The following is a 25,133-nucleotide window of genomic DNA, read 5'->3' on the forward strand; positions in this document are numbered from 1 at the left end:
CTATTCACTCTCTCTACCAGAGATGCTCATCTCACCTTCCACAACTTGCTTGTGGTCAGCAACCCTGGCGATCTCCCTTTTCCATGGCAGCAACGATGTAAAGGATGGGGACCCCTCCCCCTGTCTGGGCCTTTTCTCGGGCATTGGTGAGCCTTTTTCTCTTGCAAGGACAAAAGAGGGAGAGAGATAAGGCACTGGTCTCTATGGCCAGTGCCAGTGTTCCTTAACATAAGAAGCTGCATGTATCAGTGCTGGCAAGTTATCAACAGCAATATGGCTCTGAGCCTTGCAGAGGGGTCAGTAAGTACACTGGGCACACACTCCTCCCATGCTCAGGTGCAGCAAGCACCCTCAGGGTCCTCAGCTGGAGTGTCTGCTGAAGGTTGAATACCCAGAGGCCTGTCATGAAGGGTCGGCATTACATTCATCTTTCCAGAATGAATAAGGTCATTGAACCACTTCCTGCACTGCACTCAGTTCCTCCTCACCACATTCTGTCTGCTCATGGTCTCCGCCACCTCGATCCAGGCCTGCTAGATTTGAGAGGGTGGCCTTGTCCTGCCACCCTCCAGAAAGAGGACCTCCCTCCTCTCCTTCACTGCCTCCAGCAGGACCTCCAGCTCTGCATCAGCAAAGTTAGGCGCAGTCCTGCCCCAGGTTCCCGATGTCTGCCATTTCTATTCCATCAGTAATACAGCAATTGTTTCATGAAACAGGAGCCACAGTAATGGCTGCCGTGGTGTGTTTAAATCAAGCCCGCTTTCTTTTTGTCCCACCTCTGTTCCTGTCCCCGTGACCACTAATTAGCAGCCCAACCCACCCTCCAGCCAATTAGCAATCTCCACCCTGACAATTGGCGCCTGTGACTGCTTCCCCCAGCGCCGCCCCCCCCCCCCCCCCCCCCCACCACCAAGGTGGGATCAGGACCCACAAACAGTCCTGACGTCCATTTCCCGACCCTGAAAGGAAAATCAGGCCCATTATGCCTGGTGCGGTAGGGATCTATACAGTCTAAACCGGGAATTGAATTTACTCGTTATCAAGCTGGACTTATATTTATACAGTCAGTGTCTATGCGCTGGAAAAAGCAAAATGCAGGTAAGATTTTGACTTAATTGGTGTTCAGTGATAGCTTCTGGAAGATCCATTGTATGCGAATATTAGATGAGGACAGGATCAAGTTTTACTGTGATGCCTTTCATGGGTGAAAATCCTATTAATACTCACTATCGACATTCACACATAAAAAATTACCACTTTGGTAAGATGTCAAAAGCTGCCAATACTCTCAGAGTTGCACTTCAACATAAAAGTGCTTTCAAAAAAAGAACTGGGGATAGAGATAAAATAGAGATTCAGGACTGGAAGACTTTCTGATTTTTGCACTGTCAACATAAAGTATTCCACGGTCAAGTATACTATAGACTCGAAGAAGAATAAAGATTCCATTTACAAACCCGTAATATGTCTTCACCCACAAACATATAAGAACATCTCACTGCATCGGTATGACATTTCCATTAGCAAAGAGTGGAAATCTGGAACACTCTCCCAAAATGGCGATGAGACTAGGTCAATTGAAACTTTCAAAACTAAGATTGATAGATTTTTGTTCGGTAAGGGAATGAAGGGATATAAAACCAAGACAGGTAAATGGAGTTGTGATACAGATGAGTCATGATCTAACTGAATAGCAAAACAGGCTTGATGGGATTTTTTTTATTCATTCATGGGATGTGAGCATCGCTGGCTAGGCTAGCATTTATTACCCATCCCTAATTGCCCTTGAGAAGGTGCTGGTGAGATGCCTTCTTGAACTGCTGCAGTGCATGTGGGGTAGGTACACCCACAGTGCTGTTAGGAAGGGAGTTCCAGGATTTTGACCCAGCGACAGTGAAAGAACAGCGAAATAGTTCCAAGTCAGGATGGTGTGTGACATGGAGGGGAACTTGCAGGTGGTGGTGTTCCCATGCATTTGCTGCCCTTGTCCTTCTAGTCGGTAGAGATCCCGGGTTTGGAAGGTGCTGTCTAAGGAGGCTCAGTACCTTGCTGCAGTGCATCTTGTAGATGGTATACACTGCTACCACTGTGCGTTGGTGGTGGAGGGAGTGAATGTTTCTGGATGGGGTGCCAATCAAGCGGGCTGCTTTGTCCTGTATGGTGTCGAGCTTCTTGAGTGTTGTTGGAGCTTCACCCGTCCAGGCAAGTGGAGAGTATTCCATCACACTCCTGACTTGTGCTTGGTGGACAGGCTTTGGGGAGTCAGGAGGTGAGTTACTCGCCACAGGATTCCTAGCCTCTGAACTGCTTTTGTAGCCACGGTATTTATATGGCTATTCCAGTTCAGTTTCTGGTCAATGGTAGCCCCTAGGACGTTAATAGTGGGGGATTTAGCGATGGTAACGCCATTGAATGTCAAGGGGAGATGGTTAGATTCTATCTTTTTGGAGATGGTCATTGCCTGGCACTTGTGTGGCGCGAATGTTATTTACCACTTATCAGCCCAAGCCTGGATATTGTCCAGGTCTTGCTGCATTCGTACATGGACTGCTTCAGTATCTGAGGAGTCACGAATGGTGCTGAACATTGTGCAATCATTAGCGAACATCCCCACTTCTGACCTTATGATTGAAGGAAGGTCATTGATGAAGCAGCTGAAGATGGTTGGGCCCAGGACATTACCCTGAGGAACTCCTGCAGTGATGTCCTGGAGCTCAGATGATTGACCTCCAACAACCACAACCATCTTCCTTTGCGTGAGGTATGACTCCAACCAGCGGAGAGTTTTCCCCCTGATTCCCATTGACCTCAGTTTTGCTAGGGGTGAATGGCCTGCTTCTGTTTCAATGTTCCACTCCTGAAAATATAGTTCTGAATTATCAGAAGTCTTTTGTGAACCATCAAGGGATGGTTGATATCATGTAGCCTCACTTCAGGCAGAACTAGAAAACTTAACGAAGAAAGCATAGTCTCATCCCATCATTGTTGGTTGGATTATGGCCCAGACCTCTAACTAAACTGATCAACATTTGTTACTCAGCCACTTAAACCCATTACCAACTCGAACTTCAATAACTCAGAATATACAGTGTGTGTCAGTTACAGGAATAACAGGCTGTGGTTCCATAGTTCCAAGAACATTTTCCTCAATAAGTCTACAGCTCACCTTGAAATCTTTGCAAAAGGTAAACAAGGACAGCAGCAGCAACAGGGTCCTGTACTAATTGCAACAGGAGTATTTTCAAAATGTTTCAGGAAGGCCTCATCACCTCCAAATTCTTCTATCATCATCTGCTGGAACTTGTGGATCACAATTGCAAAATACCTGTAGAAATAATAACATAATCCAAGAAATGTATCCTACAAATTATGGTTCACTTAAATTACTTTGTATTCTTCTTTGGTGTTGCATAATCCTGAATGTAATAAAAAGTGTCTCAATTTCCATGGCCATGAATTTCCATGGGGGTTTACACCATTTCTCTGGGAGTTCCTGCTCATCTCCCGCTGAGGGCCCAGCCTATATCTCATGCTGCACAATTTCTAGTTGCAGGAAACTTGGCAGGTGATAGTCAGTAAAAGAATCTTCCTCTGTGAAGTTCTGTTCCACTCACGAATTGGTTGATTGGACTATGAGCACTTTGGGAGGTTTGTCCCCTACCACTGCAATGGGTGTTACTAGCTCTAACATTAATTAACAGTAGAAACTAATGCTGTCCCACCAAGAGTGCAAAGCTCCCTTGTCAAGAGAAGTCAGACCTATCTTGCTGAAAAGAACAGGTTAAGGATGCATAATAGTGGGCGTCCACAAAGTGACAGGATGTAGATTTACACTCATGTGGCTGGATTTTGTGTAGGAGGTGGGTTTCCCGGTGCTGGGCCGAAAAGCCAGGGGGAACCCCACCTCTGCACTTTTTCAGGCCCCCTCCGGTCTTTGGCCATCAAATTTTAAGAAGGTGGAATCCCCGTCCCTTTAAACATTTAATAAGACAGGGATCCCGCCGCCAAGAGTTGCCAGCAAATCACAGGGCTGGCAGCTCAACAGTATCGGCAGCACCACTGGGTGCGGCGGCCACTGCCAGTACAGCAGAGGCCTCGGACTCAGGCCCTTCATTGGAACCCCGGACCCAAGGTAGGTGAGGCAGGGTCGCGGAGTTGGTCTGAAAGCTGAAAGGCCCCAGCGAGGGGGTATGGGGTGTTTGGCATTCGGTCCAGGGGAAAGGTGGTCCTGGGAGGGGTCCTCCATAGGCCATGAATTGCCCACGAAGGAGGGAACCCCCCCAACCCTGCAGGGAGGGCGCCTCGTTTTCCAAGGTGTCCTCCCCACGTGGCGGAAGCCCCACCCCCCGCTCCCGCTACTGCTAAGATCCCAGCGGCAGTGGGAAGAGGCCCTTAATTGGCTAACAGTAGGCTACTTAGTATGCAGGTACAGCAAGTAATAAAGAAGGCTAATGGAATGTTATCCTTTATTACGAGAGGAATTGAAAGTAAAAGAAGGATGTTATGCTTCAGTTATACAGCAGGGCATTGGTGAGATCACATCTCAAATACTATGTGCAGTTTTGGTCTCCTTATTTAAGGAAGGATGTAAATGCGTTGGAGGCAGTTCAGAGGAGCTTTACTGGATTGATACCTGGAATGAGCGGGTTGTCTTATGAGGAAAGGTTGGACAGACTGAACTTGTTTTCACTGGAGTTTGGAAGAGTGAGGGCAGACTTGATTGAAGTTTATGAAGATTCTGAACAGTCTTGACAAGGTGGATGTGGACAGAATGTTTCCTCTTGTGGGTGAGTCCAGAACTAGGGGGCACGGTTTCCAAATTAGGGGTCGCCCTTTTAGGACAGAGATGAGGAGAAATTTTTTCTCTCAGAGGGTTGTGCGACTTTGGAACTCTCTGCCTCAGAACGTGGTGGAGGCGGGGTCATTGAATATTTTAAAGGCGAGGTTAGATAGATTCTTGTTAGACAATGGAATCAAAGGTTATCGGGGGTAGATGGGAGTGTGGAACTCAAGACACAGATCAACCATGATCTTATTGAATGGCGGAGCAGGCTGGAGGGGCCGGATGGTCTACTTCTGCTCCTAATTCGTATGTTCGTATGCAAGGACCTCATCTGACCTCTCGGGGAGAAGGCAGTCGTCGGCCTCTCCCATCCCTGGGAAGATTGGCCCTGGGAATCCTGGCATCAGGTCTGTAGCGGCCGCTGCCACTCCAATCCTCCGCCCCCATCCCCCCCCGCCACGGAACCTGACGTGGGGCTGAGAACAAAATCCAGCCCATGATTTCTGCACACCATTGAGTTGTCAATCTCATCCATTTTATTGCCAGGCCATGCCAAGTAGAAACCAAATGTTGTCCTCAGGTTAGAGGGGAAATTGGAATGACATTCGTCACTAACTTACTATTATGCACTTATTAGCTGCAGCATTTGTCTGGAAGCAGACTGTCTAGTTGTCTGGCAGAGACCAAGGAAAAGAGGATAAGATGAATGAAATAATTGCTTTGCTATAGCTACTACAGAATTATGCCAACGCTATCACTTGAGGGATAATTCTGTAATCCTGTACTTCAAGTAGGTATCCGCACTTGTAGGGAGCATGGCTCAGAGAATCAGGTCTGCAAAGTGGCTCCCCCATCTCCAATTTGCATTCCCTGTGAGCATAGCTCACACTTGCAACAGGAAGGTCCTGAAATTACACCAAGGAACAGTAACATAAAATCATATGTCACATGAAATTTCCTTGATTTTAGCAGAAATGTTAACCAGTTTAAAATTGTGAAATCAGCCATTGCAGATAAAAAAAAGCTTTAAAGCTATACCTTACCAATCTTCTTGCTAAATTAATCTATTATTATGGTATAGCTCATAATGAAGAAATTATTTAGTAGGCAGTTGTATTCATCTGCATTCTCATTTCATTTTAGATGTTGTAAAGGGAAACAATTGCACATTTATTGGTAGTTCAGTCTTTGTTTTTGTTTTGTCCTTTAAAACTCTCATCAGAGGCAGTATGGAAACAGACATTATCCAATTCCATCTCCAGTGACCCTGAACATAGTTTATTTTTGTACAAAAATGGGAGGTTTCACTGACGGGCTCTTGATTCCTTGCTGTAGATAGTATGTAATTTTAAGGCATTTCTACTTCCCAGAATTTAATGCCGACCATTAAAATGTAATGTATACTAGGAGCAATAAAAACCCAAAAGAAATACATACACTGCTGTTGTCAAATCTGTGATCATTGATGCTAGAGGAATCCACATCCCAACACAAGATATAGACGCTATCACCTGGAACAAAAATATAAAGCAACTGTTACATTTAAATATTTTAAAAGTTAACATGCTTAAATGTTGTAAAACAGAGTTTCCAAACACAAAAGCAAAATACTGCAGATGCTGGAAATCTGAAATAAAAACAGAAAATGCTGGAAACATCTGTGGAGAGAGAAACAGAGCTAACAGACTAAATTTTCACTTCGGGGGCTGGAAACAGCAGCCAGGATTGTTTCAGGGTCCCAAATCTGCCCCCAAGAGGTAACAGTCACTCTTTGGGATTTTGACCAGGGCACCCCCCGCCCCCCTCCCTTTAATTGGTTCCCTGCTCGAATAAAGGCAGCAGGTGGGCTCTTGAAACTGGATTGCCAATCAGAGGCTTTCCAGCTTGAAAAGAGCAGCCAATAGTGGGTAAGTAACTGAAAGAGCACTTCAACATGGAGTTTAAATAAAAAACAGGAAAAGCAATGAGGCCACCACGATAGTAGTGGTGGGGTAATCCCTCTACAGGGTGACCTGTAGGCCGGCCTGGAGCACTGGACCCCGGCCTGCTGGGTGCACGCCTCTAGACAGTTAAACTGCACCCATCCTTTGTCCCCTTCACCGTCAGGTCAGACTACCTGAAGGTGCTGGGGATATGGTTCGGAAGGGCCGGGGCGTGCACCAAAACATGGGAGGAGCGAGTAGCCAAGGTACGACAAAAGTTGGGCATGTGGGGGCAGCGATCTCTCTCCATTGTGGGTAAGAACCTGGTCATCAGGTGCGAGGCGCTCACGTTGTTGCTCTACGTGGCGCAGGTCTGGCCCATACCCCACTCCTGCGCCGTGGCAGTCACCCGAGCCATTTTCCGCTTTGTCTGGGGATCTAAAATGGACCGGGTCCGGAGGGACACGATGTTCAAATCTCTGGACAAGGGCGGGAAAAATGTACCCAACGCGGCCCTCATCCTGATGACCACCTTCGTGTGCGGCTGCATCAAGCTGTGTGTAGATCCCCAGTACGCAAACTCCAAGTGTCACTACGTGCTGAGGTTCTATCTGTCCCCGGTGTTGCGAAGGATGGGCCTGGTCACATTGCCGCGGAACGCTCCGTGCAGTTGGGCGGTGCCGTACCACCTATCCTTCGTGGAGCAGTTTCTGTGGGAAAACACCTTTGACCACCGGTCCATCAGGCAGTGGTCTGCACGGAATGTCCTCAAGGCCCTACGGGAAAAGGAAATGGTGGATCCTGTCGGATGGTTCCCCGAGCAGACCGTCGAAGTCATTTGGCGGAATGCCTCATCACCAGAACTTTCAAACAAGCACCAAGACGTAGCTTGGCTGGTGGTGAGAAGGGCCCTCCCCGTCAGATCCTTCATGCACACCCGAAGTCTCGCCCCCTCTGCACAGTGCCCCCGCGTTGGCTGTGGTGGGGAAGAGACGGTCGCCCACCTCCTCCTGGAATGTGCCTTTGCAAAGCAGGTGTGGAAAGAGATGCAGTGGTTTTTGTCAAGGTTCATCCCAAGCAGCTCTGTAACACAGGAGTCTGTGCTCTATGGGCTGTTCCCAGGGACGCACACCGAGACAAACATCAACTGCTGCTGGAGGACTATCAATTCGGTGAAAGACGCCCTTTGGTCTGCCCGAAACTTGCTGGTCTTCCAGCGCAAAGAGTTGTCCACCACCGAATGTTGCAGACTGGCACATTCCAAGGTCCAGGACTACGTGTTGAGGGACGCACTAAAGCTTGGGGCAGCCGCAGCAAAGGCTCAATGGGGAAAGACCACAGTGTAAGGTTCCCCCACCAAGCTGGACTGAGGGGCTGGATCCATGGGAAACCCCTCGAACTGTATCGTTAATATTCTCAATTGCTGTAAATGTAAAACTGTAATTGACATGACAATTGTGAAAAGGAAGGGTTGGGAAGGAACTCATGACAGTATTGAAGGAAACTGATCTCCCTTGCAATGTTTGTATTTTTTGGTGCTGTTTGGAAACTGTCTGGCAATGTAATTTTTACAGATTTTTATGAATAAAGTATATTTTGGAAATAAAAAAAAAGTTAAACTGCACCCACTGTTGTGTCAGGAAACTGGAGGCCAACTGGAAAATCCCAGTCAGCCTCCACTCAGTGCCTTTAACAAGGCTTTTAATGGGTCGGGTGGCCCTGCTGGCCCAGAACCTGCCTCAGCAAAAATGTCCGGCAGCAGGAACAGGGTCAGGAAACATGCACGCCAGCTGGTGTTGGTATTTTCGAGCCCCGTTTGCCACTGTTCCTGACCTTGGTGGGGCCCGAAACTTCAGCCCAACATTTCAGGTCAGTGACCTTCCGTCAGAAAGTTCTGATGAAAAGTCACTGACCTGAAACGTTAGCTCTGTTTCTCTCTCCACAGTTGCTGTCAGACCTGCTGAGTATTTCCAGCATTTTCAGAGTTTCCAAATAGCCTGTATAAAAATACAGCAATTTCCTGAATAGGTATTTATGGATAGGAAGATATCTAATGATGTGTAAGGCACATTGACTTTGGCTTTTTAGTCACATTTTAAATAGATACCTTGTATATTACCTTTAAAATAAAGACATTTTCTTGTTATTCAGAATTTTTTTTTCTTTGTCATTGTTATTGTTATTGAAAATATTACATTGAGCATTCATGAAGGAACTTGCAACAGGACATCATGGAATTGTAATGTCTAAAAGTTAACATACTCATTTGAAATTTCTCTATCCATTATTTTAGCACAGGTGTTACCTGTTTAAATAAATGTGTTAATCCCTTGCTAAAATGAGTGAGAAGAGGAATTTCAGACAAACACATCAAATACTAGTCCGTCTTCATAATTTTAGGGCTACAGTTTTTAAAACAGAATTCCAAGCTATACCAGCACAATTTATGTGGGCAGACGGCTTTTCAATTTGAGTGAAACTTGGGTGAAATATTGTAGCAAGATACAAAAGGGGAGATTTTTGAAATCTTATGGAAAATTGAAGATAATTCCTGAAAAGCGGGAAGAGTATTCATTTCCCAGCTAGATATTGTAAAGAGTACTTACTGGTGAAACTCCGCTGACCCATATAATTGTCGCTCTCCTGATCGTGGAAGGGACTTTTCTCATCAGGTAGATAACTTCCTCAAGATACACAAGATTTGAAATTACAGCCATTAAAGTAAGAACGCTGTACAAGACGATAGTTGCCACATTTAAATCTGTTGAAAGAAACAAAGATAGTTACTTTAAATTAGCTATCTCCATTATCATTTTGATAAACAATTTCCTAAATGTATTTATAATGTCTATTTGTATTTGAATAAATTCTAGATATTGGTTGGAAAATGATCAATTAATATTTGTTATAGTATATTTTAACTTCTATAAGTGGCTAATTCTAGAAATGTATTAAGAATTTTCAACAGAAATTAAACTTATTGCAGATGTACTTTGAGCAGATGATATATAACTTGATTATACCTAGTAATTTTATTACTTTTACAGTTGAAGCTAGTTAATAATAAAGATAAAGATAGTTAGTGCCCAGGTATAAAAGATATCCTCCTACTTATTGGATTATATGCACTGAGCAAAACCCTGCTATAAATACTGTAATAATGGGAGCCAAGAGGTCTGTTAAGAAAAGGCCACGGGAACAAAATTTCTCACAGTAACTTTTCTTTCCTACAATTAACAGGAGCAATTTCATCTCCTTAGTTATATCTGTACAGATCTCTTGAATGGAAAGCATAACTATTTTGGAACCAAAGCACAGATTTTCTGCAAAAACTGCAGATTCTTGAACTCCCTATGGAATGGAAAAAATTTTAAGAGTAGAGGGATGCAATGGTAAACCTCCATATTCCTACTCGTTACTGAGGTTCCATGCATCTCCACTCTGAACTAATTGTATAACCAATTAGAAACAACCAGATGACCAAATGGGCTCAGTAGTGTACAAAAGGGCAGCATGTGCCAAGTCCTCCGGATGCCCTACAGCAGAGGTTCTCAACCCTTTTGCTTTTCTGAGGCCCCTTCTATGTTATAAAAATTTCATGGACCTCCTGTAACAACACAAGTATTTTAGCCAATATAAAAATTAGTTTTACAATTAAACATACATATTTATTAATTTTGTTTTACTTACTTAATGTGAAACTTGTTGCTGGTGCTGAGCAACAATTTTGTTAAGACATGGAGGTATTTTTGACAAGCACACGGGCATGTCATAGTCAATGTTCAGCTCGGTACTTTGTTTTCAACGATGTTGTTGCTGAAAATCCAGCTTTGCATAAGTAGATTGTACTAAATTGGGCCAACACTTTCAGTGCTGTAGAAGAAGCAATGCTGTATTCAGATGCACCATAGTGAACATGATTGTGCTTCATGTGATGTCTGCACACATGCACTTTCTAACAGGGGTCTCTGGATGGCATCAGAAGTGGGAATGCTGGCTGACCTTTTTTCTAGCCTTCCAACAGATGTTGCAGGCCCTCCTTTGCTGTTTGACTCAGGACCCTATCAAGCCAGGAGCTCCTATCCCACATCTGGCATTGCTTGTACCAGTAGGTACACCTAATCTTTATCTCCCGCATATATTTTACATATAATTGACTATATTTAATGGACATGTCTTAATGTAAATACAAACTCAGCAAAAACTGCTTTGTATTATTTACTAAGGCAGCAGTGAAAGAGAAAACCCAGTGAGGGAAAGAAAATAAAAGGGGAGATTGTTTAATCTGGGAAGAGAACAAGAGATTGGGTTGAAAAAAAAAATTACAACAGGACCAAGGCTGTGGGGAAATAAGAACGAAAACTGATTGACAAAGATGGGAGTTTGTTTGGTTTAGTCCCCGTGTTGAGTTTTTTTACCCGCAAAGGTAAATTGAGACAGCATTCAGATTCTTAATACAAAAAAAGTCAGTGGCAATAAAATAATGCAACTTGTGGTCAAAGACCACTGAACACATTATGTGGAAACGGTCGTCAGTGAGCTGAGTAAATGAACAAAGGAAAGGAAAATGCATGTTTACCTCCTGAGAAAATGATTGAAAAGAACAGGCACATGTTAAAAGCAAGCTTTAGAGCAGATACAATCCAAACTTATCTGTTCTTAAAAGCAGAGGTGGATGGTTTTGATAAACTTGTAAGAAGCAGTAAATGTAGCGTGGAAGGGAGGGGGAAAGGTTTGTCTTTGAGTATCAAAAACAATCAGAATAGTTTTGCTGAGAATATATCTGGTGATTAGAGAAAGATCACTGAGGATAATAGAGCAGTTTGGAAAGATCTTGAAAAAGATCTGTAGCCGGACAGAAACAAAGTTACGGTGTAGCCGATTCTGGGACTCATGGATAGGACTGTAAGTTTATAAATGAGGATCTATATCCTGTAATTATTTTGGGTGGACCCCTTGAAATCCTCTTATGGCTGGCCTTTGTGGGGTGGGGTGAGGTCGGGCACGGGGCCCTGGTTGAGAATAAAATAAGTCTAATTCTTTTGGTGGCAGATACTTCTCTAACTCTAAATTAAGTCATGCTGACTCCAATTCCTTACCCCCACTTTCTTACAAATCTGATAAAGTGGCCAAATTGCAGTGATTTTGTTACAGAATGCCAGCCAGACTTAATTTGGAATCTTACCAAAAACACATTTCAGCTTCAGTCCTCCGAAATTACTCCTAGCAGTTCTATGATCATATATTTTAGCAGTTTTGACTATAGGCTTCTCTGTTGCAATCTAGTTCTTGGAAGGGCACATGGTCCAATACTTTATATTAACAGTTACGATGCTTAAAGTGGTGATGGGGTGGGGAGGTAACATTTTACACATTAAACTGCACATTTTTAGAAAAAGTGTGTGGGTGCGAATTTCATCTCCATACCTCCGCTTCCAGCAGTGTTTTGCTCAGACATGCTGCACCATCAACTGCTTCTAGCGTGGTGCACCCTCTTGGGAAAGGCACCTACACGGGCATCCTCAAAGTGCGTTGGAAGGCTGTGAGGAAGGCTATCTTGATGTTACACAGCCCAGCCAGCTGATGTGATGTCAGGATGCCTAAATTGGACCACACATTTCCAAGCCAAAAATTCACGCATCACTCTGCAAATGACAAGGGTTGAGCTGCAAGATATTCCCTGCACTAGTGATACGTAAAGGGCCAGGCACCCAAATTGAGAAGTTGAGAAGGGGCATAAGGCAGGAATATAACATCATCCTCAATGTTCTTAGTGATGCTGGATGCCATGAGCCCTGTCGCAGCCGGCACCATGATGCTGTGTCATCTTCTCTGTAGGGCTCAGGAGATGCAGGCACCCTTGTCCCCTGCTGGTTCCTTCTGTGCCAGTGATTGTGTAGCACTGTATTTGGATGATGTGCATGCCATAGCTGAATAGCAGGATGTATCTGGAAGCAGCAAGAGGTGGTTGTGAGGCTGGCAGCATTGGTAGCTGTGTGAGGGTGAGGTGGAGTATTTGGATGTTAGAGGTGAGTCCTGAGTGATGGGGTGTGAATAATTCAGCAACAAGTGTGGCTGGTAGTGTGATGGGTAGGAGATGTCATGTGAAGATGCGTTCACTGACCTTGACCACCCACATGAGGTCATTGGACTTCTTGAGACATGGCTGCCAGGTTCTTGGAGCCAGATGCTGGGAATTGACCTCACTGGCCACCTGCTCCTACTCCCTTCTGAGGGTGGTCCTTGAGGGCCTCTACGGAAGCATGGCATCTCTCTTCCTGCCATCTGCAACACTAATGCTTCCAGTGCTGCATCCCCCAACTTGGAACCCTCTCGCTGCCCTGGAGTTCCATTTTCCATGTTTCAAATTCCATCAATATTATTCAGTGCAGCTTCCCGTTAGGAGGGACAGACTGCCTTTAAGAGCAGATTGGCTGCACCACTTACCACCAGCACAACGTTGATCTGCCACCTGCTGAGTGCAGTAGCAGCTGGTAGCTTGTACAGGCAACCAGTAGCAAGGAAGACGCTTGGCCCCACACTACAATCATGATCGTATGTCGGGAGCACTGAATTTATATGCTGCGCCCTTTAATGGAACCGGCGCAGGGCGTTTGCAAATTGTGACCCCCACAGCCAAAACGGGGTATGCCAATTTTTAGTTCTGTGTGTGTTTTACACATAGGTGTAACATAATAACTTGCCCATGACACAAAGAGTCTTGGGTTATCACAGTTGTTGTTGCTGCTGTCATCCCAAAGGGCCAGAGGCATCTCTCTCCGTTAGAGAGAGACAGTTAGTAATATATAGCTTGAGAAGCACCATTCCACAAGCATGGGGCAAGGCGAGGAGCTAGGCCTCTATGAACTACCACAGCCGGTATGGGGATTGAACCTGTGCTGTTAGTGTCTTTCTACATCGTAGTCTAGCCTTCTAACCAACTGATATAACTGACACCCCCACCATCCCAGTAGGAAATTGTAAAGTTTATTTCACTTCGTTGATGTATTCACAGACTTTTACATCAGATAAAGAAGCCAATTAGCCTATCGTGTCAGTGCTGGCTCTCAAAGAGCTATACATTTAGTCTCATTCTACTTCTAGTTCCTTTAAAAAATACTTCAAATATATATCCATTTCCTTGCTGAAAGCTATTATGGATTATGCTTCCACTATTGTTTCTAGCAGAGCATTCCATATTTTAACAATCTTCTGTGTGAAGGAACTTTTCCTACCCTTTCCATACTTTTGAAATTCATGACTACAGGGATTAAAACATAAAAATACAAGGTTTTCAGAACACCCACAGTACTCATTACTAATGATCTGAACTTTTATTTCACTCAGCTATCTGAATTATTCTGACTGACAACTTGATGCCACAGTTCTTTTCCATTGCACTATGGTATCACAGTCTTGGGTTTATATTAATACTCAACTCTGCCCACATTAAATTGGGAAAGTAAATCCTATTGCGCACCTTTGGGGGAAAACCTCGAAACATATACCAAACATAATGCAAGTTTGGACATCTGCAAATGCACATGTGGTTATTTTAGTGGGAATTTTAAGTTAATCTCAAAAAAGTGACTCCACAGATACAAATGGAATTGTATCAGTATCTACATATCAGTAACTGATGCTCAGTCATTGACTACATTCAAGACAGAGGTTGATAGATTTGGGGTACTAATGGATCTGGGAATAGAGTGAGAAAGTGGAGTTGAGATAGAAGATCAACCATGATCTTGGTGAATGGTGAAGCAGGCTGGAAGGCTCAAATGGCCTACTCCAGCTCCTACTCCTTATCTTCTTATGTTCTAGATGATGTGGTGAAAGATAGGAATATATCTGTTGTGGGCATGTCAAATCAATGTAGATCTAAAGAACTGTGAATGAGGATGAAGGAAGGTACAGTTAATTGGGAAAAAAATGTTTTTTCTCAATAGGAATGTCAGTCAGAAAACAGAATGGATCTTTTTAAGAAATAAAAATTAACAAGCTAAGCATAAATGTATTGATTTGGTATCTTCTATAACTGTTTAGTAAGTATCTTCTAGAGCAGAAAAAATAGTGTCAAAAGAAAGGCTTGGGTGATATAGGGGAATGAAATTGATCAGGGTCGACTGGCTGTGTGGGAAATAGAAAGATTTCCTGAGTGCCCAGTGAATGGTTCTATAATGCTGTATCAATAGCGCCCCCTGTTTCATGAGAATTGTGCACCCTTTCAGGAGAGCCAGTTTGTTCCTGGAAGCTATATGGGTGACGTGATTCATTGTTGAAGAATGCAATATGCATTATTTTGTTTGATAAATGTTTAATATATTCTGTTAATGTTTATGTTGATAAGGGTGGAGAACAGATGTTGTAAAAGGAGTGCTTTGGAAACAGAGTGCTAAAGTCGGGAATTTGGTGCAAGTGGGAGTTCTCTGGCAAGTATTTCTCAACCTGAAATTTGCTATAACATTTAGAATTTGACTTAGAACTTGAAAACAGTAACCAAAACTGCAAGTTAGTTAAGATATCTAGTTCACAGAAACTGCAGTCAGTAACAGTTAACTGCTAATTAACTGAAAGTGCTTGTCTCAATAAGGGTTAATTACTGTAGCGGGAAGCTGACTTAGCAGTTGTAACTTGGGCGTGAGTCATAAGTATGAGTGTACAGTATTTGCTACAAAAGCAAACTATTAAATTGGGAACTTGGTGCAAGTGGGAATTCTCTGCAAAGGGAGAAGGAGGTGCTTCTTTTCATTCTTTTTGTTTTGGCTGCGTTGCTGACAATGCAACAACTAGGTGGCGTAGTACTGGCACATGCGCCAATACAGCCTCATCCACTGAAATGTCACTGTCTGCCATGTCTCAGGCAGCTGCCTGAAATAAAGACGGCGCTGCTCAATTTATCATAAAAAACAAATTAAGTTCAAATCTCCTCAATTGCTGCGACTGCCGCCTCCATCCCACCCCCTACAGTACCTCACTCCCTCCTGCCATCGTGCTTCTCTTCGCCCGTCTGCTTGCCACTCGCTCCTGCCTTCGCCACTTACCCTCACACCCCCAGCTGCTCGCTCCCCACCTTGCTGCTCGCTCCCTGCTCCCTCCCACCCAGCCATTCGCTCGCTCCCCGCTCCCTCCCACCCCCTGCTGCTCTTTCCAGGCCTCGCCGCTTCTCCTCCTCAGCCACTCGCTTCCACATCGCCCTGTCACCTCTCAGCCGCTCATTCCTGCCTTGCCGATTTGGCAGATCATTCCCCGATGTCCCCCTCACACCCCGAGCACTTCTTCGGGCAGCGTGGCGGGAAGTTATCGGTCAAGGGGGAGAAGCAGTGATGCAGGAAGCGAGCAGCGGAGGGGGAAGCAGCGAGGGCGGAAGTGATCGGCCGAGGGGGGGGGAAGCGGCAAGGGGGGGAAGCGAGAGGCTGAGGGGGAAGTGGCGAGGGTTTGTGTGAGTGCTGAGGGAAGGCAGTGGGAAACTGAAAGCAGTGACTGAAGCAGGGATGGCGGGCGGGAGGAGGGTACTGTTCGGCGGAATGGAGGCAGCGATCCCGGCTATTGAGGGGTGAGGATGTCATTGTGTGGTGACATCAGTTCGTGTGCGCACACATTCAAACAGGCAAGTTGGCAAATGATCGCATGCTGATGACGTCTGCAATCGCTCTGTGTATGCTCTGCATTGCCAGGAGTCACTGTGTTTTGTTTTACCTCCAGTAGCTGATGTTTTTCTTTTGTCTAAGCTAGGATACTATAACTTGCTATTACTTTACTAAATTAGTATCTAATTAACTAATCAAGAAATAAATAAAGCTAGAAAGACATAGCAGGGCATGTGGTGTGCCGTAACTGCAACATGTGGCAGTTTGTGGAGAGCATTGTGATCATGGGATAATTTTATGCTGGCAGCGGGATTCTCAACGTCTGGAGAAATTAATGCTGAGATCCCCGCATCGCCTCTCCTACGAAGGCCCATCGAATTTAGTGCCAATCAAGCACTTAAGTGGACAGTGGAAGGCCTTCCACGGCATCAAGGACCCTGTCTCCAGAAGTCCCACCCTTGCAGAGCTACCAGCCAATCAGAGGTCAACAGCTGCAGCACCACGGCGGAGGCTGCTGCTGCAGGTGCACCTACCGGAGGGCGAAGAGCATCGCTGGAACCAAGCCTCAGGCAGGTCAGGGTGGGAGGGGCCTCGGGGAGTCACAGGGGAGGGAGCAAGGGGTGTTGGCAGCAAGGACAGGGGTGTGGCCCTCTGCGGCCTCCACCCCTTCCCAATGCTGGGTCTCTCATTCAGGCACTAAGTGTCTTTCAACGAGGGCACACCCCTCCACCCCCCACCCCACCCCCACCGGGAGCCAGGAAGCAACCTGCATGATTTTCTGTGCTGTGCTTCCCATGCAGCGACAGGGTCACTGGCTGTATGGCTAATTGTGGCTGCGGCGGAAGAAGCCGTTAATTGGGGGTTAAAATTAATATTGTAATGAATTTTTGTCAAAGTGGAAAGTAATTCCATATCCTTTAAGTGAGGCAGGAAAACCTATCATTATACTCAGGAATACAGGAGCAACCCAAACACTCTTGCTTGGGAAAGGTGTAATGTTTCCTCCAGAGAGCGCCCTGAATGCTAAAGTTTTAGTTAATGGAATTGGTGGGGGTTATACACCCGTACCTTTATATAAAGTACGCCTAGAGAGTGACCTAATATCTGGGATAGTAACTGTAGGAGTTGTCCACAGATGCCCATAGAGGGAATTGATCTGATCCCAGGAAATGATTTGGCTGGATCAAAAGTATCAGTTTCTCCTATAATTATAGGGAAACCAAATGAGGTTAAAGAATTGGAACAATTACAGGAACAAGTTTCAGGAATATTTCCTGCGTGTGTAGTCACCTGAGCAATGTCTAAACAGGTTCCATTGTCGGAGGTAAAAGTAGCACCATAAACAGATAGCCGAGTATCTGAAACCTTATTTGGGAATTTAGATAATGCAAATGAGCAAGCTGATCCAGAGTTACACAGAATGGCACAGACGGCTCTGACAGAAGCTGAGGCGAAACGAGTTCCAGAAGGCTATTATATGGCAAACGCTGTTTTGAGGAGGAAATGGAGACCGCCTCATAGATCTGTGGATGAAGACTGGACAGTTGTTAAACAAATAGTGGTACCACCTAAATATTACCAGGGATTATTAAGGTTAGCACATGACATTCCTTTTGCAGGACATCGGGGGATTCGGCAGACTAAATCACGTATAAGTAAACATTATTACTGGACAGGCCTAAAAAATAAGTGAAGCAGTTTCGTAGGGCTCAGGAATACCTTAAAGCATTCCAAGCCAATATGAAAAAATGGGCAGACAAGAATGCAAAGACCTGCAATTTTCAACCAGGGGATGAAATATTTGTGTTGTTACCGTTACGGGGGGAACCAATAAAAGCACAGTTCAGTGGCCATATAAAGTGATTGAAAGAGTGGGTAAGGTAGATTACTTGACTGACACCCCTGATCGCCGGAAGAAGAACCGGTTGTGTCACATCAATATGTTAAAGCGATATTATCGCAAGGAGGAGGATAAGCCAGTACAGGTATGTCAGGTAATGGGGACTGTTGAGAAGGAAAAGGATAGTGAGGATGAGGCAGAAGGAGGCCTCGGCAATTCTCAAATTGAACCTCCAACTCTCCGGTTAGCGAACAGAGAATGGCGAGGAAAATTGAACAACATGCTTTTGTACTTCGATGCAAAACAACGTGAAGACCTAACCAGGCTTTTCGCAACATTTAAACGAGTCTGTCGGGATAAGCCAGGATGTACAACCTCAGCCACACATGATGTGGATATAGGAGAATCTGTTTCTTTAAAGCAACATCCTTACCACTTAAGTCCAGACAAACAGGCCCAAGTAAAAGCAGAAATCCAGTACATGCTGGAAAACAACTTAATCAAACCTAGTCAAAGCAGCAGGAGTTCACTAATAGTCTTGATGCCTAAACCTGATGGGTCAACCCAACTTTGCATAGACTACAGAAAAGTCAGTGCAGTAATGAAGGCAGACTCCTACCCATTTCTGCATTTAGAAGACTGTATTGACAGAGTGGGCAACGTTAGGTTTCTTACCAAGATTGACTTGTTAAAGGGATACTGGCAAGTTTCTTTGACTCCTCGAGCCAAAGAGATATCAGCTTTTGTAACACCAGACGGTCTTTATCAGTGCTGGGTGATGCCATTCGGGCTAAAAAATGCCCCAGCCATTTTTCAAAAATTAATGAATCAGGTGGTAGCCAGTGTTCCCAAATGTGTAGTTTATCTGGATAATGTATTAATATACAGTAACACTTCACAAGAACACTTAAACCAGCTAAAAACTGTTTAAAAAATTGCAAGCAGTGGACTTCATAGTAAATCTGGCAAAAAGTGAATTCGGAAAAGCAAGAGTAACTTACCTCGGACACATAGTGGGGTAAGGACAAGTATTGCCAAAAATGGCAGAAATACAAGCCTCAGTAGAGTTCTCAATCCCTAAATCTAAACTTGAAATAATGAAGTTTTTAGGATGTGCGGTTTTTACAGGAAATTTGTACGGAACTTTAGTGCTGTAGCTGCTCCATTAACCGATTTGCTACAAAAAAAAGTAGTATGGTCCGATGAATCCCGGGCAGCTTTTGAAAAGCTAAAGGCAGTCTTAACTAATGAACCAGTGTTGGCTGCTCCAAATCTTGCTAAACCCTTCAAAATAGCGATTGATGCTAGCGACCTGGGGGTTGATGTGGTCCTATTGCAGGATGATGAATCAGGCATAGAAAAGCCAGTAGGATACTTTTCAAGAAAACTAAATTGCCACCAAAAAAAGTATTCCACTGTGGAAAAAGAAACATTAGGACTTTTGCTGGTTCTCAAACATTTCAAAGTATATGCCCGCCAAGACTACAAAGAAACACTAATTTACACTGACCATAACCATAACCATATTTGTGGAAAAATTTAAAAGTCAAAATGCTAGAATATTTAGATGGAGTTTAATATTACAGCCTTATCATTTGAAAATTGTACATATTCCGGGGAAAAACAATGTTATCGCCGACGCTTTGTCACAAATTTAACCTTAATCTACATGGCACAAAGAAAAATTCTGTCAATTATCAGTAGAGTGAATGGGGTCATGAATGTGAAACTATTTTTGGAGTATTTTTTCCAGTTTCTGTTTTACATTGTAATGAAATGCATTTTAAGAATGGCGTTTCATTTCACCAAGGGTGAAGGTGTCATGGAAGTGTAGTTTTTTTCCCGTTTAAAATAGTGTGCCTTTAAGACTCTGTTTAAAAACAGTGTGCCTTTAAAAACTAAGGGGCACAAAGTGCCAGCTGCACCTGTTTCCTAGGCAACAGCAGGAGAGAGAGGAAGCCACATGGTGTACTGTAATTTTTAACTGTGGGTAAAATCTGGCTATCACCGGTTTGAACTGGAGACCAGCGAAGCGTGCTTCACTGAAGGAAGAATTTTGTCTCTCTTAGCAGAGAAAATCTACATTTATCTTCAGACTTTGTATTGCCTAAGGAGGGAAAAACCCTGGAAAAAGGACATTTGCATTGTTGGAGGTAGTAAATTCCTTTTTACTTCTAAACTCTAAGAAGTCTCTGCTTCAGGAGTGACTCTCTGTAGTCTTTTTAAATTGCTGGAATTCTCAGTAAAGTTTCTACTGAAACACTACCAATTTTAAAATCCAAATAGACCTGTTGCTATACTCCTTGTTGAAAGAACTGTGACGCCTGCTGCAGCTGAAGTGCTTTGAACACCTATCCAGTAAAGACTGTTCATCAAATTCACCTGGAGACTTCGAGTTGCATCTGATGATTCAACTCTGGGACACCTCACCAATCGGGAATGTAACTCACCAGGATTTGCAACCCAGCCATTTCTTTATTCCTAAAAAACAGCTTTTTTAAAAAAAAACACTATTTTAAAAACTGGTTAACCATTGATTTTTGAATGCATGTTGTGTGCATGGGGGTTAAGATAAATAAGAAGTTATAAGGTCTTTAGACATAACTTTATCTCAATAGTGTTTAAGATTTGGTTTATTAATAAATAGCTGATATGTTGTTGTTTAAAGATGCCTGGTTTGGTGTATTTTATTCTGGGGGTTAATAAAATGTTTAATTTGACTAATTTCCAGTAGGTTGGAAAACTTTAATAATATGCTGCGACCTGTGGAGTATTGGGACTGAATTGACAGTGCATTACTCCCGCCTTGGTCATAACGGGAAACTACAGGCCAATTAACCTGACATCAGTCATCAGGATTTTTTTCCTTTAATTCATTCTTGGCATGTAAGTGTTGCTGGCAAGGTCAGCATTTATTGCCCATCCCTAATTGCCCATGAGAAGGTGGTGGTGAGCTGCTTCCTGAACTGCTGCAGTCCATATGGTGTCGATACACCCACACAATGTTTTCAGTAGTGGCTTGATACCACTGAGTAGCTGGCTTGTGTCAAATATTTGCTTTTTAATTGTCAGACAAACCCCACTTGCCAAGACTGAAGCACACATTATTTCACCAGGTGAAAAAATTGCAATCTCTGACTGGAACGACATTTACATAATACAAGACAATGTGGAAACAAAAGGAGCCAGTCCCTGTTTCTCCAGTACATGGAAGAGGTCAAACCAGTTCTAGTCACATGTCTAGCTGGCTGGAGCTTTTGGATTTGAACTTCCAACAAAGGATGTTGAACAGACTGTTCCATATAAGGAGCTAGTTACATGACTAACCTGCTGAGCACCCTGGGAGCTTTTTGAATTTTAAACTCCCAACAAAGGGATTTGAACTGAGACAAAGCTGTGTACTCATGGAGTAAACACCTCTCCTGGGACTGAAGCAAGAATTACAGCCTTTCCTGTCTGCCTGCCTTCATCTCTTCCCACAGAACTGAATCTTGTGAAAACATGTGAAACTCGAAGAGGGAAGGGTTTGCATGTGAAGAAAGTTTTAAGAAGATTACTGGGCCCCAATGAATCGCAAGACTTCAATCAAGGACTACAGCGATCTTGAGAAACAGTAACAAGATATTGCCTCAAACTGTTTTACTTATCTTTTCTTCTACTCTTTTCTATTCCTATCTGCATGTTTATATCGTGTGTGCATGCTAGCGTGAGCACGTCATATATCCATAGGCGTGAACCGTATTAGAGTTTGTTTAAGGTTTTAATAAATTTCCTCTTTCTGCTTTAAACCAAAGAAAGCCTGTGTGTGCTCAGTTCTTTGCCTTATAATTGGAAACTGTGAACAAGGATTCACAAAAAGGGGAGCTTTAAACACAGTGTGTTTCAAATTAAACCCTGTTACAATAAGACCAGATAAAGACAGCAAGAGACCCCTAAACACATTGCTCACCTGGTCTTAACAGAAATGCTCCTGTGAAGCGCGTTGTGATGTTTTACTATGTAAAAGGTGCTATATAAATAGAAGTTGGTGTTTATTCTCAAATATTCAACAAAACACATGATTAGGAAAAACTAAGCTTAGCACTCCATATCTCAACCACATAACAATAGTCACTGCACTCCAAGTAAGTAAATCATTGTATGAAGTACTTTTAGGCCATTTGATAAATGTGGCACATGTGCAGGTCTGTTTTTCTTCCTTTCTCATGAAAAAGACAGACTCCCTCTGTTAATTTAAACTTAATCACAACCACATGTTTTGGCAATGTTTTGCAAACACTGGCACCAATTGTGTTGTAATGAGAATGTTACCAGGCTTTCAAGGGTTAGATTCTAAGGAGATTCATAGGGCTGAATTTTACGAGCCCTCTGGAGACAGGCTGGGAAATGGGAAGCCTTGTAAAATGCCGGTGGAAGGCACTGGGATGGGAGCCTGACGTCTTCCCGCCATCATGGGATATTCTGAGGGCCGGGAACAGCAGCAGTGTGGCTGCCCACCAACTGGGGCGGGACTGGGAGGGTGGAGGCCAATGAAACCAACTAATTGGCCAATTAACAGCAATTTCCTGCCCCTGCAGTATTTTTCCAGCATCGGGATGGACCCCCACTGTGTGGGAGGCCGGCAGGTAAACTGTGGTAGCCTCCCAGCAGGTTCCCAGTAGTGGCTGCTTTCCTTTATGGCTGTTCCATGGCCCACGGAGGGGTCCTCCAGCAGCACTGGCTGCCCCCGTGACTCTGACATCACAGATGGAGCATTCACTTCACCGATTGCTGGGGCCTGCCTGCCTGGCCCCAACAGATTTTTTAAAAATTCCTACCTGTTCTTTGAGGGCGCCTCAACATGGAGGCTCCCTTTTCTTCCTGCAGCCTCAACAGCCAACTTCTATTGGTGGCACTGCTAAGGCTGCCATCCCTCTGAAATTTTGTGATGAATGGAGGGCCTAAGGTAGACAGTTGGGATTTTGAAAGTGTAGTTGTAAATGAATTAGCAGAGAGTTTCTTCCAGAGGTGGATACAGTAGGAAGTAAGGTTGAGAGGTGGAAGGCAGATGTGGATAGAAAATGATACAAGAGATCAGAGGTGGCCTTATCTGTGATTACCACAATGGGAGTAGTGAGGCCATATGAGATGGTCAAATGGGGGGGACACTGAATATATGGGCTTAGCTGTTTATTTGGAGAGAGAGATGAAGGGAGGATAGGAGGACAGTGAACTCAGAGGAGAGAAAGCATGATGAATTGAGATCAAAGTTGAAGTCATTAAGGATGAGAATTCAGTTGGCGCAGATGCTGAGGGAGGAAAGCAGTGAAGATATCTCGGTGAGAAAATGTTTACAGTACTTGACTGGGTGATAGAGAACGAGCATTTTAAATGACAGGTGGAACAAGGTGATACGCTGAAAGCAGGAGAAAGTGCCAAAGGAGTAGGAGGATAGACCAAGGTGTGATTTAGTGATAAGAGCCACACCACCACCACAAAGGTCTGGGCAGGGTAACTGGTGGAAGTTATAGCCAAGTGGGAGGCTTCAGTCAGGAAGAAAGTGTCATCACCCCTCAGCCAGGTTTCTGTCAAAGCCATGATGTTGATACATTCACAATAAGCTCATGAATGGCAAGGGCCCTGTTCACAAGTGAATGGATATTCTGGAGGGAGATGTAGAGAGGGGAGGTGATAGCCGATCTGCTGGTGGAGTCCATAGGGTCAGCACTGGGAGGGGTGAGAATGACAGGAAGGAGATTTGGGAAGTCTAGCTCCCAGCAGATATTTTGGGTAGGAAGTTCAGCAAGAAAGCATGAGTGCCTCATTGGGCCCTAAAGAGGATGCCAGGAGAGACACAGAGAGAAGTTGTAGGCTTATCTAAGAGGGAGACAAGCGTGGGATTGCAGCAGAAGAATAGGAAGGGTGAGGCGTACTGAAAGGTTGGTGTGGGGATTTGGGAGGGCAGAGTACCCAAAAAGGGAGAAATGAAAGGAGGCATGATGACAGGAGAAAGGGGTAAAAGAAAAGAAGTGAAAAGCAGTTAGAAAGAAAAGTGGTTAGATAGCGATTATTAGGATATATATATCCTGATATGTATGGGGGATCGAGAGGAGACAATAGGAGGGAGTCTAGAGTTTAAGTGAGAGATCCGGTGGTGAGATAAAGTTGATGGAGATAGGGTGATATTGGCATGCAGCATTGTTGAATTGTTGGCCAAGTTTGGAGACAGGTGTGGAGGGTGAATGAATTCCTGAAGTTATTTGAAGGGTAGCGTATCAGAGGATGTGCTGATGGGGGTAATTCCATTGGAATGAAGATCCAGAACATGTGCAGAATTGCTTGCAAGGCATAAAATATAAAAGTTGCAAAGTTGGAGATCACCATAAGATCCAAGGGTGGTGGAGAAATATACTTCAGCCCAGGAGTGTGAAGTCCAGCCAGATATCACACTGTAGCTGAAACTGAAAAATCAGTAGAACCAGGAGGCTAGTCACAGGCTCAGGAGCTAACAGCAATGGTGGGGGAAAGGGCTCTAAGCATATCAAAGTTACTTCAAAATTTAAGCAACTGTGCAGAAGATCAGAAACAAAGCAGTTGAGTCTCTCAGTGTGGTCCAGTGTAGAAGCATAGTGTTAAATTTGAGAGATGCCCAGGAATTTGGAAGCCAAACTTGAGATAAAGTCCGATAGCTCACAAACAAAGCACAAGCATGGTCGGTTGTTAGAAGTTTAAAGTGGAAATTTAAACTAGCTGTTAACTTGTAACTAGGGCTAAAATGCTCCCGCTATTTGTGCCGTCAGGGGAACCTCCTTTATGGACACTCCATGGCCCATGGAGGGGTCCAGCGGCAATGGCCGCCGCCAGGGATCAGCAACCTGTCCATACACAGACATCAGTGTTCGTGGTTAAAGATTTTGAGATCCATGACTGGTAATTTCAGGAATGAGACATTTCCCATTGGCTTCTTCTTCCAGACCAGCTTTTAAAAAAAGGCATTGTCAGTTGCACAGCTGACAGGT

At 44.2% G+C, this 25,133-nt stretch overlaps 1 protein-coding gene across 1 annotated transcript in view; it reads right to left on the bottom strand.

The window, feature by feature from the left end:
* Nucleotides 1–25,133, bottom strand: part of LOC137374121 (organic solute transporter subunit alpha-like) — a 56,283-nt gene that overhangs the window by 15,611 nt on the left and 15,539 nt on the right. The window contains exons 2-4 of the mRNA XM_068039886.1: nucleotides 9,312–9,466; nucleotides 6,221–6,294; nucleotides 3,167–3,325 (exon numbers count right to left, since the gene is read on the bottom strand). Of these exons, the coding sequence (XP_067895987.1) occupies nucleotides 3,167–3,325; nucleotides 6,221–6,294; nucleotides 9,312–9,466 (388 nt within the window). The remainder of the gene's footprint in view (nucleotides 1–3,166; nucleotides 3,326–6,220; nucleotides 6,295–9,311; nucleotides 9,467–25,133) is intronic.

The sequence above is a fragment of the Heterodontus francisci genome, chromosome 10, assembly GCF_036365525.1.
Source record: "Heterodontus francisci isolate sHetFra1 chromosome 10, sHetFra1.hap1, whole genome shotgun sequence".
Lineage (NCBI taxonomy): Eukaryota > Metazoa > Chordata > Chondrichthyes > Heterodontiformes > Heterodontidae > Heterodontus > Heterodontus francisci.